The following is a 16,939-nucleotide window of genomic DNA, read 5'->3' as shown; positions in this document are numbered from 1 at the left end:
CACCCAGGCACCCCTTGTTTAGTTTTTAACTTGAGTGTTATATATCATGCTAGGGTCAAATATGCTCCTTCCTAATTACCCCATTTAATCCCTAGGGTGGATTCCAAATGGTCCTTTTAAAAAACCACTTTTAAAATGCCAGGATGCTTAGAGACATGCATTGGAAAATTTCAGAGTAAGGGCCAAAGCAAAATCAATGGTTATGTTTGCCTTTGTCGGAAGGAGGCACAATATTTCTAATCAGTCACTTGGTGAGATTTTCTAAAATTGTGTATCAAGCTGTGATTTAACAGACTTAGAAAGGATAATAATCTGGAGTCACAGAAAGCTATTTATATTGGCTGAATTCTATGAAGATAAGAGCATTAGAATTTAGTGTTTACTGGGAGAAAGGACACCTGTGTTAAACCAAGTGATTACTGAAGGAGAAGAGGAAAAATTGGGGGAAACCCTGGCTTCCAACAACTGTAATTGGTTAGCACAAATTACTGAATTGGTCTGCTCTTTCCACAAATATTAACCTTAGCTACACTATGCCTGTACAGAGTATAAGCTAAATAAGTAAATTCAGAAAGGGAAGCTTTGCCAAAGATGTATCACACCAATGAAATTTCTGGAACAGGAAAATGATGATTTGGGAATTATGTATGTGGACTATGGGACTAGAAAGACTTCACTGCTAAGGCCTGTTCTGCCATTAGTTGTGTGACTTTGGGAAAATTAGTTCTTTCTTTGCCTTGGATTCCTTGTCTGTACTTGGACAATATAGGTTGATTTGATATAATGATTCCAATGAAATAATGTATGCAAAGTTATGATGTTTATGTGTGTAAATAAATGAGTCCTTAGCAATGAAGGGAAATATAAGTGCAAAATAAGAAAATAGTCATTTCAGAAAAAAAAAATTTTCTTGACATTTTTAAAGTTGGGCACAAGTTGGTGAATACCTACCTAATATCTGATTTGGTCAGTAAAATATTGGCTGAGGATAAATCTACCTCAAACAAGCAACTTTACTTGGTGGCAAAACGATAGCTCCTCTACTGATTTATTTATATTTTTTATTTATTTTTGAGAGAGAGAGAGAGAGGATCTGAAGTAGGTTCTGCGCTGACAGCAGAAAGCCTGATGTGGACCTCTAATTCATGAACTGCAAGATCATGACCTGAGCCTAAGTCCAATGCTTAACTGACTGAAACACCCAGGAACCTCAAGGATATCTGCTCTATTTAAAAAGGTGGTATTGGGGGGCGCCTGGGTGGCTCAGTCGGTTGAGCATCCGACTTCAGCTCAGGTCACGATCTCGCGATCCATGAGTTCGAGCCCCGCGTCGGGCTCTGGGCTGATGGCTCAGAGCCTGGAGCCTGCTTCCAATTCTGTATCTCCCTCTCTCTCTGCCCCTCCCCCGTTCATGCTCTGTCTCTCTCCGTCCCCAAAATAAATAAACGTTAAAAAAAAAAAAAATTAAAAAAAAAAAAAAAAGGTGGTATTGGGCAGCATATTACTTCTTCATAGCTAGCAAAAGATCCTTAAATCAACTTTGATACAAAGGCCTAGCTTTAGAGAATGCTATGTGTGTATATATGTGTTGGGAGGTGGTGGCTTATTCTATAGCTGTACACAGGTATTGTTTTGTTTTTGTTTTTGTTTTTTAAGTTGTTTTGGCCTCTTAGCTATCCATGTGGTAAAGAGAACTTAAATGATCACTTAGGGACCGAACTTTGGTTAGTGTGGTAATCTTTTGGATAGTTCATAAATATTCCAATTCTCCCCTTTTCTGACCCATGGGAGGACTTTATTTCCTTACCCCATTTGGAGTTAGACATGTCCATATGCTTGATCTGGTAAATGATATAGGATAGGTGGTGATAAGACTCACATCGCATTTCTGCTGTTTTTGTCACCAAGGAGGTGCATGTTGAAGTGGAATCTACGTGAGCCAACTCTGCCAGCTGGTATGGAGCATGTGTTGTGAATAAGAAAACAAAATTGTCAGCCAATGAGATTTTGGTGTTATTATTGAAGAAGAGGTGAGCCTATGCTGACTAAGCTAAGCAGGACAGGGCCAGGTGTCTACTATGTCTACTGTGGATGAACACAGATTCTGAAGTAACCAGGTGACACAATAGAACTACCTAACTGAGAGTTAACAGAGAATGATTCTTCAAAGATGCAGCCCACAAACAAAACAAAACAGAATAGAAAACCCTTCAGTATCGATGTCCTGGGAGCTCTTCCATTTGCACCAGGATTTGCCCTCCCTATCAACTACTGTCTAGCTTGGGTGATTGGTCACAGGCTTTTTCTTATATAATCCCTAATTCAGACTACTATCATTGTCAAAACGAGATTGTGGAAATAATGACCTCTTTTTTATCATTTCTACATCTCTCGATCTTGCCACCTCCCCCTCTACATCCTGACTTCCTTCCCTTCCTTCTTTTATGGAAAAAAACAAAACAAAACAAAACTGAGTGCCTACTATGTGCCAGGCACTGTACACACTTCTATAAGCACAAAGCCAAAGAACTATGTTTTGGCTTCAGAGGAGCTTCTATTTAGTAATGGCATAGTCTGACCTCTCTAAACAAATAATGCTAATATCAAATGGTAAGCATTGTACTTGAGATATTTACAGATAACATGTGGGCTTAGAAATAACATGGAATGACTATAATCTTATATGGCTGGGCCTTGACATTTAAATCAGTCTCAACAACACATAAACATCTTAAGTAAGATCTACAGTTAGTAGTAGCCTTTCAAACTTTACTAAGTCATAACTTTGGAAACATTTTGAGTGGGCAGAGACCATTATTTTGAAACATAAAAAAGAATGATTAAATACATAGAGTATTTGAGGAATGTATGAGAAGTGCCGATTTCATTCTGTTAGGCCAGGATGTAGACCCTTCCAACTCACATGATCTTCTCACTATTAATCACATCTGAAAGTGACAATAGGTGGAAATAATCAAATAACAAAGAAGATACATAAACATTGGCAAATGATTTGGGCTGTTACCAGGATCAGATGTTAGAAAATATTTTACAGAAGCTTGTACATTTAAAAGCCAAAAACTGTGACTAAACTGTGATTAAAGGAATTTGCTACTTTCATTTTAATTAAGTTTCATCAACCAAGGGTAGAATTACAATGAATGTGAAGAAAACTATGGAATATGCTTTTTGTTGTTTTTTTTTTTATTCAGCAAAGCATACATTTTTAGAACATAAAATCGTTCAGGAAAAAAAAAATCTCTGCTGATACCACAGTGCAAGCCAAACATAGCTGTTTCCCTGCTGATAACATATTCTGACTTTTAGTTTTGGCATGTAGAGGTCAGAGCAACTCACAGACTTAAAATATATATATAATCAAAGATTCCAAGTGCTTGTTTGGGAAATGTCATTAGGAAGGAGTTGTAAAACTGTGAATGGCTTCTAGAATGCAATTTACTGAATCAGTCTTTGTTCTCACAAACTAGAGTAATCTTATCCCTTGACAGTTGAAAATATATATAATCCCTATTTTTACAGTCAGTGAGCCACAGCTAATTCTCATCATTGGTGGGATTGACAAAGTTTTCACTTTCCTTGCCTGCTGTGCTGTGTCCCCGTTGGCTTGGAATAGCAGGTAGCACTCGGTTTGTCCTCAGAGATTCTCCAGATAGAACTGAGGAGAAAGAATAGAAGGAGAGACTTTCAAGGTTTGCTTCTGTGAGAGTCTCAGGAGAAATGGTGGGGGGAAACAATGTTATGTCTTAAGGAGTGGAGGCATTTCTAAGAAGCTTATCTGGTGAGAGCCTGGCTGCAGGAGAAAGCTGTATATCTGTATCTATTCAGGCTCACCACGTGTCATCAGGGATGTCAAATATGTACAAATACAGGACAGAGCCAAGTTTGATCAAAACATGATTGGGCTGTACGTTCCTGGCAGAGCTCTCTTTTCCTGGGGTGGAGCAGCTGTTGATGGCCAAGTCAGCACAATGCTCTAAATGAGCCCCAAGACATTTGTACTGCACTTCTATGCAAGCCTCAAAAGGTTCTCGGTTTCTTTTAGGAAAAACACTGTGTAGCTTTCCATTTCTTTTTCGCAGAGCTAAACTTGATCAAAGTCTTTATCTTCTCTTCCCTCCTTAAATTTAATTGTGCAGACCAAAGCTCCTGGGCTCTGCCAAAGAAAATCCCCTCTCTGGCTTCTCCAAGCCTCACCAGGATTCAAGGCTGACGGGCTACTTAATTAGATGTCTTTGTGAGTACATTTCTGTTTAAAGACAAGGTCAGGCTTGAATTTCATCCAGTGATTGAATTCGCACCATCCAAAACTCTCACTTTACATAAATCAGAAAAAGCTGAGGAATGCATTTTGGTTTCTGCTACTAACTCTGTGTGAATTTGGACATGTATCTCCACCTCTCCCTTTCCTTATCTGCATAAAGACAGGGTAATACTAAGACCCCGTGGATTACTGATTTTACCTAAGGAATCCTAGAGCTCTCGATTGGTACCATCCAAACTACAGCTTGGGGCAGGAAAAGACGTATTGGATATTGATTCTTTGCAAATAGTTGCCAGTATTTTCCATATGTTATCTTGTGTAACCCTCCCAACAACCTTATCAGGCTGGCACTACTCTTACAGGCCAAGGAAGGAAATTGAAGGTTAAGAAACTTGTTTGAACAGGGCAGTTCCTAAATCTTTCAACCTCTGTAATTAAGAGGTTATGGCGAGGGATGGGGAAGATAATACATTGCGTGTCTGCATACATGTTATAAATGAGTGGGCTGGGATAGAAAGAAAAGGAAGGAAGGAAATTAGAATCCAGTAAGTATTGCTTGTTTTCATGAGGCAGCTGACTCATAGTCCTATAGTTTTGCTCCCGGCTCTGCTACTTACTACCTAAATAATGTTGGGAAAATCATGCAACCTTTCTGAACTCAAGTTTTCTCATCTGTACAATGGGAATAATAATAGAACCTGCCTCATAGTACAGATATGAAAATATACAAATTCAGAATTTCTGGGTGTGGGGATCAGAAATCTACTCTATAACAAGTACCCTAGGTAATACTTAAGTACACTCAAACTTGAAGATCACTGGCTGAATAGAATATTTTTAGTATTTTATATTGTGAGAAATTTTTGTACAAAATATTATAAAATAGATCAACAATGTCAGGAGTAATATAGGTGAACAACATCTACTTGATTATTCCTTTCTGTTTAGGGATGTGTAGCCTCTGAGTACAAAGATGATACATATTTCCATCTGTTCATTGTAATAGGGAAACCAATGTCAAGAGACCAATCTTAAGAATTTTTAAAGCACCTTCTTAAACACATTAAATAGTACATAGCAAAATAAACTTCTGTTGTTGTTTTTATAATCCAAACATAAAAATTCCTCAAGGGAGGGAAGTATTCTTTTTTTTTTTTAATAAGCATTACCAAGTTGGATGAAGCTTTAAAGAACTGTCTCTATTCTATTTTCCTGTAATTTACAAGTTTTGGCACCTGATGTTCCCTTGAAAAATGAAAGTAAACTGAAATAACAGTTAGTTGTGTTTAGACATGTTAACACTTGCAAAGGAAGCTGAAGAAGATTCATAATACTTACATTTTTGGTCTGGTAAGGGAGCTAGGTTGTTCCGGGTGAAAGGATGATCCCTGATTTGGGGTCTGTTTGGGGACAGATGCTGAAAATTTTGTCCTGGGGACAAACATAATTGTATCAATAATTTGAGATGCAACCAAGTGCAAATTGTAAAATCCAATGGATAAGATAATCATAAAATTGTTAGTGATCACTAAAGTTAAGATACTAATAACAACAGGGGCACCTGGGTAGCTTAGTCGGTTAAGCATCTGACTTCGGATCAGGTTATGATCTCAAGGTTCGTGAGTTCGAGCCCTGCATTGAGCTCTGCGCTGACAGCTCAGAGCCTGGAACCTGCTTCAGATTCTGTGCCCTGTCTCTCTGCCCCTCCCCAGCTTGTGCTTTGTCTATCTCTCAAAAATAAATAAACATTTAAAAAAATTAAAAAACAGATGCTAATAACAACAAAAATAATAGTAGCTACACCTTACTGGTTTTTATTATATGCCAATCACTAGTTAAATGAAAGAAAAGAACATCAGAAATCATTTCTTGAATAAATCAGTTTAAATATAACTTCATAAACAAGCACAGTTGGCCACCCACTCTATAAAACTTAAAAGCTTGAAAAAAAAAAATAGGGCATAAAGTACAACCCATCAGTCAAATCCGTGCTAAATGATACAGATAAGTAGGGGATATTCTTCCAGACCAGGGTTTCTCAATGCTGGCTGCACATAAGAATTGTCTGAGGAGTTTTGCTGCCCTAGCCAAATCCCAGATCAATTAAAAAAGAATCTCTGGGACTGGGATAGGGCATCAGATTTTTACTGGTTCCCAAAGGATTCTATTGTGTGGTAGGATTGAGCGTCACTGACCTAGAAGATGGATCTGGGTGAAGTCACCTGGGAGATTGCTATTCTCTAATTTAGGCCATAAGTAGTGCTGTGCTGGAACCATGTATACTGGCTCTTGGGAACCAATGGTTAAAATTTTAGGAATTTAGTGAGCTGGTTGACATCACAGTGGTGGCTCAACATTGGCCATAGTGGAAGTATTTATACCATGAAAATCAGCAAGCACTGATTTTTCTTCCAGAGAGCCAGCTGTTAAACATTTATCAACAGACTACTGATTACAGGAGATAGATCTAAATATCTGAAAATATAAAAAATACCCAAGTTATTCAGGTCCTTATACATAGTTGACTAAATGGGACAGGATTAGACTTTTTGCCAACTTGGACAAGAGATTCTCCCTCTCTAAAATTTCCTTATGTACAAAATGGTGAAAATAATTGTGTCTGTCTTTTTCACTTGTCCTAAAAATTAGGTAGGAGAACAAATGTAAAACATGTAGCTTACAAGGTTAACACTCAATAAGCATTAGCAATTATTACATTTTTATTCTGTAGCGTGTTTAACACGATCTCTGGGAGAGTAGGGAATGTATTCATTTAATTTGTCGCCTTGTAGTCTTGAAAGAATCAGAACAACTACAGTACTGCTCATAGGTTTAATTCTTCTGTTTGGACCAAGTCGTCCTTAGATAAGGGGAAACAGAAAAAGCATTAGCCAAGATCCACTGTCTATCTGCTTAGGTGAGTCCAAAGGCATATTATAGGAGCAGTAATCTGAGCACTGCCATTTGATGAAGACTGAGCAAAACTTCCAGTCTCTCTGGTGGATATTATATTTTCATTCCTTTGTATCCTAAAGGTCAAATAACTTCACAAACTATTATTTAAAAAGAAAACATTCCTCAGTAGAATAATAGTGAGTAATTACAGTAAGTAAGCACCCTTATTAACTCATACCTTATTTATCCATGAATTGAGCAGAAATTTGCAAAACCAAGAAATGAGATAATGGTAATTATGGATAATGTCTATTGGGCTATTGTCGGGGACTGGGCTCAATCCTATATGCATAATCTCATTTAATCCTAACAATCACTTTCCCTTGTGAGATAGATACTATTATCATCCCTGAGGATACTGTGGCTTGGAGGAGTTCTCAAAAGTGCTCAAGGTCATATAATGGAAAGTGACTGGGCTCCAATTTAGGTCTGTCTGACCTAGAACCTATCCTGCCTCCCTAGCAGCCAAAGCAATTTTGGCAGGATGAGAGAAGTGGGCAGAAACAGGGTGTGGCAGTGATTTGGGAAGTGAAAGCAGAGCTCAACTTCATTCTGCACTGGCATTTGGCTCAGTTTTGAAGGAGGAGGTGGAGCTGTGTGCAGTCCATCTGTGCTGCAGGCACTGAAAGGGACCTCCAGCCTGTGGGGACAGGGTTGAGGACCACTGTCCTAGACTTCAAAGGCAGAAAAGGTTTTCAACTAAATCCCTTTGTTTAACAACTAAATAAATTCAGCACTCCTCTGTTGTGTGCTCACCATATTCCTGAGCTAGAGTACAAAGAGGAGAAGGCAAGATGCTCAGGAGGTGATTACAGTGTACGTTGGAAGAAAAACAGGTTAACGGATACTTTTGGAGCCCATGAGCAGTGCCATGAGGGCATCACACAGAAAAGAGGGGTCCAGACAGGTGGAGGTGTCTTAACTCCCACAGAGCTCACTTGAATGTCTGCTCTGTCACTTCCTACCTAGCTCTGTGACCTACCGAGCGGTGGGCTAACCTCTCTATGCCTCAATTTCCTCATTTCCAGAATAGGGATTAAAGACTCCTCTTCTGCAGTATTATTGAAGGGGAAGTACGCAGTTCAGTTTGCCATCTGCCCCCAGGAGGCTCAACAAGATAGAGCTATTCTTCTATGATTCACAGTAAGAAAGAGCCACACCTCCTATAGAGGTCAGGGTGACTTGCAGAGAAGTTTTGAGGTGGTTCTTAAAAATCTGTACAAGTCTGTTAAGCCCATAGTGGACAGAAGCTAAAAATAACATGGGCACTGACATCATAGAGTGAAAGGTATGGGTTGTCAGGGAACTGAGAGATATTCAAGGAACTGTTCAGGGGGATGGGAGAAAGGATTAGAGATGTGAGGCACAGAAGCTGACAACAGAAAGTGAGGCCCTGCCATGCTGGGAGGATTTTGTTTACCGGCTCAAGAATCTGGCTTTTGTCCTGGAAAAGATGTAGCACCTGTGATGGGTTTCAACAGAGGGATCACTAGATCAGCCATACACAGGGAGGAGGCTGCATTGTTGCTAGGATATGTTAGAAAATTAGGGAGAAGGAAGTTCTCTCTTAAGGGAGAAGGGAAGCGAGAGCTTTCTTGCTTTCTGTGTGATGGCTTGTAAATAACCAGGCTGGTAGCAAACACCTCAGAGCTTTCTGTTCCATTTTCTCTGAAAGCTGTTTGCAATGAATTAAGCTGATGTGCTCCAAATTTCCTCATTAGGCTAAGTGCCTCACCCCCCATCTTTCTCCATCTAGCCCACTGACAGGTCTCAATGAATGTTAAGCAATAATCATTACAGCTCAATGTTCAGGGTTGCTGATGCAAGCACAGGTTAATGGCTGCCAGGAATTCAAACAGTGGCAGTGCTAGCTAGCCCTTATTATTTCTACTAAATCCAGGGCAGGAAAAGAGAAAATCCTATGCTAAAGCTACTATCCAAGTTCAAATCAGTGGTGCAATGGTATGACTTAGATTATCCAACTACTTTACTGTATTAGGCTTTCATATCACACATGATCTTAGCCAAAAGGCTGAGAAGCGATAGGCTTTCATATCAAATATGGCAGCTCAGTGTAGAAATCTACTGTTTCAACCTGCCTAGACTAACACTAAAACCACCCAAGTGAGCCTCCTAATCGTAGTCCAGAGCCTCGGTAGTTGCCAAAACATTTCAAACTGAGTTAAAAATGTCCGCAAAAATAAAATCCGTAAGGCAGGAAAATCTTTTTTGTTTTGGGGAGGACAATGTCATTTCTCAGACAAGTACACTGTGGGTAATTGGTAAGCTTACTACCAAACTGGACTTTCAGAGAAATACATTGCCATGGTGATACCTTCCTATTTTGGAGATCTGGGTTCAAGTACAGAATACATCATCAATTAGTTGTAAAACTTGGAGCAAACTGTTTTAACTCTTCTAGGCCATGTGAATTATAACTGAAAAGAGCCTGATGAGGTATAATGGTCCCAGCCTCTGGGTGAGTAAGAAACTGTGGCTCAGAGAGATATGTCTTGTTTTATCAGTTGGGGCTCACCCAGGAAAAAAGGGACCTCTCTTGGTTTTTGAAACAGAGGGAATTTCATACAGAAACTTGTTTCTATTGGTGTTAGAAAAACTAAGAAGCCAAACAGAAGAGAGGGTAGAGGACAATCCAGAGATCAACCACTGCAAAAAAAAAAAAAAAAAGCAACCATCTCTAGGCTGGAGAGATAAGGGGAAAGGATGGTGTGAAGCTAGTGGGGGCCAGAGCTACAGAGTGAGCAGCTGTGTGGAGGGAGCATGAAGGAGATGGAACCACTGTGGGAGCTTCCAGAAAAAGCACAGGGCCATTGTGGACAACTACACTGTTTTCCCTCCTTCTCCTGCTCTTCCTCATCTGCCAGTGCCTCCTGATACTTGGCCAAAAGTACCTGGGAGCAGCTGCAAGGGAGCTTGGGAAGTGTCATTCCCTGAGAGACAGAATAGGGCTGGAGGAAAAAACTAGACGTGAGGGCAATCAGGCAGTTGACTAGCACATTTACTTAAGTTTCATCATCTTTAAAACAAGGTGATTCCTAGCTTGTAACTAAACCATAGTGCTTAGTATGGGGCTTGGCACATAGTTTCAAAAAACCAAATACGTTCGTGTGGGTATAACACTTTGTTCAAATCACTGTTCTAAATACTTTACCTGTATCACCTCTTTTAATTTAACAGCAACTCACAACACTATAGTTAGGTATGGTTAGGTATTTCCTCCCATTCTTTTCAGGTGAAGAAACAAAAGCCCAGAGAGATTAAGTAACAGCACCTAAGTGACAGAGCCAGAATTTGAACCCAGATGTCTTAGCCCTTGTAGTAGTCCGCCTCTTGACAAATTAGAATGGCAGACCCTCTAACCATTTAATGAATAAGGTCCTTTCCATTTCAAAACCCTATGATCTTGTAACTAAACATGATAAGAAAAGTACCTTGAAGTCAGTTGCATAATCATTTTAGCAAATCCATATCTTTTAAAACTCATTTATAGGCTGAAGATTCTTGGGAGATTTATCTTACCACAACTCAGTTGCCTAGAATGGCTCCTAGCTATTATCAGTGCTTAAAAACATTGGTTGAAGGGGCACCTGGGTGGCTCAGTCAGTGAAGCATCTGACTTCGGCTCAGGTCATGATCTCCCGGTTTGTGAGTTTGAGCCCTGCGTTGGGCTCTATGCTGACAACTCAGAGCCTGGTGCCTGCTTCAGATTCTGTATCTCCCTCTCTCTCTCTGCCCCTCCCCTGATTGCACTCTGTCTCCCTCTGTCTCAAAAATAAATAAACTTAAAAACATTGGTTAAAAAATAAATGCTTTGATGTAGCCACAGCTAATTATTTAAGATTCTCTTGGAGAATTTTGCTTCTTTTCTACTATTCTGCCACTCCAGGACTTTTCAAGTCACTTCACTGGCAAATGAAGCTAATTTTCAAACCGAGTTTATTGAATTTCATTTTATTTCCAATAATACAGAAAGTTTTAGATAGTACAAATGCCATAATCTACTAGTTCTTTATCCACTATCAAATCTCTCTTCTCTCTTAGAAACAAAAATCCAACTTTTGAGGGACAGCCGCATGCTGAGATAAAAGACTGCAATTCCCACTCTCCCATGCCAATAGGCGTGACCATGTGATTAAAGTTCTGGCCAATGAGATGTAAACAGATATGTGGACTTAAGGGCAATGATGTCTTAACGGGAGCTGATTCAGCTGGGAAAATCCATGTTCCCCCTCTCTCTGTTTCTTTCCTCCTTCTCTGTTAGCCTTAATGGACCATGAAATAACCTGAAGAATGGAAGTCATATGGTAAGCTGTGGAGCACACAGGAGGAAGGAGCCTAGGTTTTTGGTGATCATGGAGCTACCAAACACCTGGGAACTACCTACTTCAGACTTCTTTCCTATGAGAGCAATAAATTTCTATGTTGTTTAAGCCATTGTTACTTTGGTTTCTTTTACAGGAGGCTGAGCCCATTCCTAACTGACAGAAAAAGACAGGCTCTCTTGGGAACAGAAAAAGAACAAGATTTTCACAAATTTCAAAAGATTTTCAAAGGAGGAGATATTAGCCAGGACAGGACCAACTCCAGAAAGGAGGACGGGTTGAGGCCCTGGAGACCACTAAAGTATCAGAAGAAGAAGACTAATATCTTTCCTTCCTGATCCTTCTGTAGAACAAAGGCAAAAACATTACCTATGGCACTAACCACATACTTCAGTGCTTTGTGGAGGAAGTAAAATGTTGGGTGGAGTTTTTCTCAGACACCAGGATGTCTGTTTCTCACACATACATGTAAATATGTATGAGGGGAGTCATACTCTACCTCTACCTGTTTCAGACACCAGACCAGGCACACATAAATGAGGGAAGAGAGCCAGGCTCATGCTGCATATTAAACAGGAAGGAACATTTCTTTCTCTTTTTTTTAGGAAGGAATATTTCTTATTTCCAAATATATATATTCCTCCATTTCTTTTTTTAAAAGATTTTATTTCTTTATTTTCAGAGAGAGAAGGAAAGTGAAGAGTGAGTGTGAGTGGGGGAGAGGCAGAGAGAGAGAGAGAGAGAGAGAGAGAGAGAGAGAATCCCAAGCTGTCAGCTTAGAGCCTGACACAGAGTTCAAACCCACAAACTGTGAGATCATGCCCTGAGCCGAAACCAAGAGTCGGATGTTCAACTGACTGAGCCACCCAGGTGCCTCATCCCTCCTCCACTTCTTACAATACACATAGCCCTCTCAGTCTTTCATTCTTCTATGTTTGACAGAAATGTGGGTTCAAGATACATCATTTTTTTCTCTTAACCCTACTATGAGAAAAACAACAGAGACACATTAATGAAGAAAAACTGACACTCCTTGGAGAGATACTAGAGACTTGGACTGGGTTGAACTGGGGACAGTGATGTCTAGCTGGTGTTCAAGGGGACAGTGGGTATTCATACCTGGCCTATTATTACCAAGTGGAATTTGGGTTCAGTGTTGCCAGGCTTTTTAATTTTTCAGAAAAGGCTAGAATTTTCTATTTTTTTATGTAATACTTGATGATTTTTAAATATTGGCAATTAATTCACTTGAAAACAAAACAAGATTCTGTGGCAATGAACTAATTTTGGAAGCTGTTTTGCAGCCTCTGCTTTAAAACAATGTTTCCCTTTCTCTAGTGTGCATCAGAATCACCTGTGGACCATTTAAAAAAAAAAAAAAAATATATATATATATATATTGCTTATATGTGTATAAAAACAAATTCTTTAGTGTGATATACTTATTTAAAGGGGGATATATACTTACTTATACCTATTTTGTGTGTGTGTGTGTGTGTGTGTGTGTGTGTGTGTGTGTGTATGTGTGTATACCCGTGTATAAAATATCTCTGGAAGAATAAACAACAAATAATATTAGTAGCTTTGGATGAGTGGCATTGGTTGGCTTGGGGAAGAGACAGCAGGGAGAATTACAATGTAAGCCTTTGGTATGTGTGGAAACTTGAACCATTAATGTGTGAATGTTACCTAGAAGGTATTGCCATTTCCTCTCCTCCCTCACCAAAATTTTGCTTCTGTAGGTCTGAAGTAGGGATTGAACACCTGATTTAAAAGCAAGCCATCACACAAACAAGTCAACCCCTCATAATTGATATTGCCACTATCCCTGGTTAAGAATCTTAGCTACTGGAAATAGTAATATTTCTGCTTTTATCTTCCAATCACTACACATATCTGTTGGGAATATAAGAAGGCACATACTTTAACTTGATGATTGCCCTCAGGGTGGAAAAGCAGAATGTTTCAATAGCCTAGAGATCTTGAGTCCAGTAGACTCAAGGAAAAATGTTGGTCCTAATCATCCATTTTGCTCTGGCCCTGCCTTCTAGGCTACTGTCACCCCAAGTTCCTAGCCCAGAACTATAGGAAACATTTCTTGGAGAGAGCCTGCCAGGAATGAGGAAGAGGGAAGCAAGGGTAATACCTGATGAAGGATTATGTAGATGAGGAAGATGTGGCAGCCCAAAGACCTCCTGGTGACCAGAGCCACTGGTGAGCAATCTGTCCAGCAGTTTATCAGAAGAAGACACAGTCCCAGCCTTACAGAACACCTGGTTAGAATCGCCTCTCCAGGGGTTATCTAGCAACGCTTGGCAACCAGTTCTGTTATGCAGTAAGTCCTGCTCACTGCGGCTTTTCTGAGATCGCTGGGCCATATGATGACTACCAGAGCTCAGACCAGTATGGGAAGTGGTCCCCTGGGAAGCTGTCAGGAAGTGACTGCCCACGGTGATGGGTGGGAGACTCTGCGTTCTGATTGGTGGAAGCCCCTTGGGGCCCAGAGGCTTCTTTTCTAGCAAGAGATGTTTTGAATTCTCTGAGGTCCGCTTCTTAAGGTCAATCATAGCCACCTGATCGCCTGGCCCTTCTTGGCAGTTGGTATCCACGATGCCGTCAAAGGTGGTGATGATGTCATCGACTTCCGAGGTGTGCTCCCCCCTGTGTCGATCCCTGCTGTGATCCTTCTGATAGGCTCTCTGCTCTTCTTTTTTGTTTTTGCAGAAGATTTGGTTGAGCATGCTGAATCGTCCCTCCTTCTTCTGGGGTCTGCTGCTCTGGGAAGGAAAGGGTCGAGTAGGCTCTGTTCTTTGGGAATGTAAAATAACAAGGACTCTGTAAGAAGCTAGGAAGTGGTCACAATCCCCCAACCAAACACTGCCTCCCTCTATTTCATCTGCTTGAGAAGGTTGTCTTAGGTAATCCAAAGACACCCCAAAGCACTTTCAAGTCAAAGGTCAGGTGGAAGAACTTGCAAAACCCTTTGTTACTCCACTCCTTGCCATAGTTAGACTATTTCTTAGATTCCTCTTAGTCCCTCAGGAACCGTCCTTTCAAAATCTACCTCTAGATCATATATTTTCACCAAGGGATAAACTAAGTTGAAAACAGCTTAAAGCATTACTGTTCTCACTTCTCAAGCACAGTCAGTAGGGGTATAAGTTTTAAGTCACAGAGATGAAGGCTAAGGGTGAGTTCAGGCTTCAAGTGGTAGAGGCAAGGGGAGCTTGTAGAGACAGGGGAAATGTGGTTTCAGGTTTTCTCTGAAAGAGATCTCATAAGATCTAGGCATAGCTCAGACATTATCTACCTCAGGAAGCCTGCCCGTTTTATGCTATTTGAATGTTCTTTGTTTCCCTTTCAGTTTTTACTAAATTTCCTATTGGAAAATACTTTTTAAAAAAGGAAACCGAGGGAAGAAGCTTTAGTCTGGGCTTTAGCTGCCCACGAGGAAGTGTTTGTCCCAGAGATCGGGTGTGGCAGCAGAAGAAAAGTGAGCAATGCCCAATGGGCAGGCAAATTCTAAAGAAAAAAAGGTCAGCAGTTGTCCGACGGGCTCCTCTTATGTGGACAGTTTCCCTGAGGCACGATTCTGTTTTTCTTGCTTGGAAAATTCTGTTACTCTCTTTTGAGGCCACAACTGACTTAGTGCTTTCTGTGGTATGAGTTAATGATGAAATCTGACCCATGTGTGTGCCCTAAAAGCCAGATTGCAACATTACTCTTCAGAGTGAGATACTGTAATTTGTAATTTGAAAAACATCACCACTTGACTGTATATAATTAGTGTTTTTCTTTACAGGTCACACAGTGTGTAATTGAATCTTTATTTCCACGATGTATTTTTATCTTCATTCTTTCACCTTCCAATAGGCTTTGTGAACTATTGAATACCCCTTCTAGACCCCTAATATTACCCCAGGGGATCTCTAACATTCTTCCAAGTTGACCTCAATAGAATATAGCCCTGTGCAAATTAATGCTACTTTAGTATCTTCTATAATCTTTCCTCCTTCGGTTATAGATTGTGATTTAGGCCAGTGGGGTCTCAAAGTGTGGTCCCCTAAACACTGTGGGTGGGGTCCCCAACAGTCTTCAGTTGCTTTTGTACAATATTCATGTGCTTTTGTACAATAGAGATAGTGGGTCAAAGTATGGGCTCCTTGATACAAATCAAGACAGTATCATCAATGGACTTATGTTAAAAAATTGTCATTTAACTTATTAATGTCTGGTAAAAGTTATTAATTTTATTAAATATTGACCTTTGTGGGGTGTCTGGATGGATCAGTAGGTTAAGTCCTGGCTTCAGCTCAGGTCATGATCTCACGGTTTGTGAGTTCAAGCCCCAGGTTGGACTCTGTGTTGACAGCTCACAGCCTGGAGCCTGCTTCGGATTCTGTGTCTCCCTCTCTCTGTCCCTCCCCCACTCACTCTTTCTCTCTCTCTCTCTCTCAAAAATAAAATAAACATTAAAAAAATTTTAAAAAATTACCTTTCAGTATACACTTTTTGACAAAACAGGAAGTACCCATAAGCAATTCAACTATATAACAAAATATGACAGTTGTCTTGAGGTAAAGCACTTGTATAATTGTTTGAGTTGCCAGCTAACCTAGATACTGTTTTTTCACAGAACACCATTTTTATGACCTACAGACAAACTATGGTTATTTGCAATTGGGTATTTTCAGAAAGCTTCTCAAAAACGAATAAAATAAGCCTGTAATTTCAAGGTAAACAATTGACAGCAATTGCTGCCAATGACAAAAGTCCGGTTTTCAAGCAAAAATTAGAATTTTGAAAAACTTGTGTGCATACTGTAAGCTTGACAGATTCCTGATACATAAAGGCTCTTCCAATAAGATCAGTGGTGATATTAACAAATGTGATTTTTTAATATTGTATAATGCAATGTGTCATCTGGATGATATTCCTAATTAAGTGAACCAATATTTTCCAAATGACCAAAGCAAGATACTATAAAATCCTGTATGGGTATAAGACCCATTTAAAGTGCAAGACAAACTAATGGATTTTAACACAACAGAGTATAAAAAGTTCATCGATATGCCAATAGTTCACGTTGTAACTAACGTTTGTCAAGTTTGGATGTAATAGCAAAGGAAAAGTATCCACAATATCTGAAAATGCTACTGAAATATTCCCTTCTCCAACTGCATATTTATGCAAAGCCAGATTTTTTTCAGACACTGCAATCAAAATAACATATTGCAAGAGATTGAATACAGGAACAGATGTGGGAATATAGCTGTATTCTACTATGCTTCTATTAAGATATCGAAGAGATTTGCAAAACATTGCAAAGCTCTGCTGTTCTTCTCATTACAACTTTTTT

General features: G+C 39.8%; 1 protein-coding gene across 5 annotated transcripts in view; it reads right to left on the bottom strand.

The window, feature by feature from the left end:
- Positions 1-2,656: 2,656 nt before the first annotated feature.
- ANKRD55 (ankyrin repeat domain 55) overlaps positions 2,657-16,939 on the bottom strand; it is a 514,150-nt gene continuing 499,867 nt past the window's right edge. For 4 of the 5 annotated variants that reach the window (XM_053907354.1, XM_053907353.1, XM_019414283.2 and 1 more), the window contains 3 exons: positions 13,727-14,388; positions 5,621-5,713; positions 2,658-3,676 (listed from right to left, as the gene is read on the bottom strand). In XM_053907354.1, the coding sequence (XP_053763329.1) occupies positions 3,555-3,676; positions 5,621-5,713; positions 13,727-14,388 (877 nt within the window). In that variant the 3' untranslated portion in view covers positions 2,658-3,554. Of the gene's footprint in view, positions 3,677-5,620; positions 5,714-13,726; positions 14,389-16,939 lie in introns of all 5 variants that reach the window. The other variant, XM_053907355.1, reaches the window with a different exon arrangement.

The sequence above is a fragment of the Panthera pardus genome, unplaced genomic scaffold (genome assembly GCF_024362965.1).
Source record: "Panthera pardus isolate Hobbes unplaced genomic scaffold, ASM2436296v1 HiC_scaffold_2, whole genome shotgun sequence".
NCBI lineage: Eukaryota > Metazoa > Chordata > Mammalia > Carnivora > Felidae > Panthera > Panthera pardus.
The sequence above is the reverse complement of the archived record's forward strand: the minus strand, read 5'-3'. Positions and strand labels throughout refer to the sequence as shown.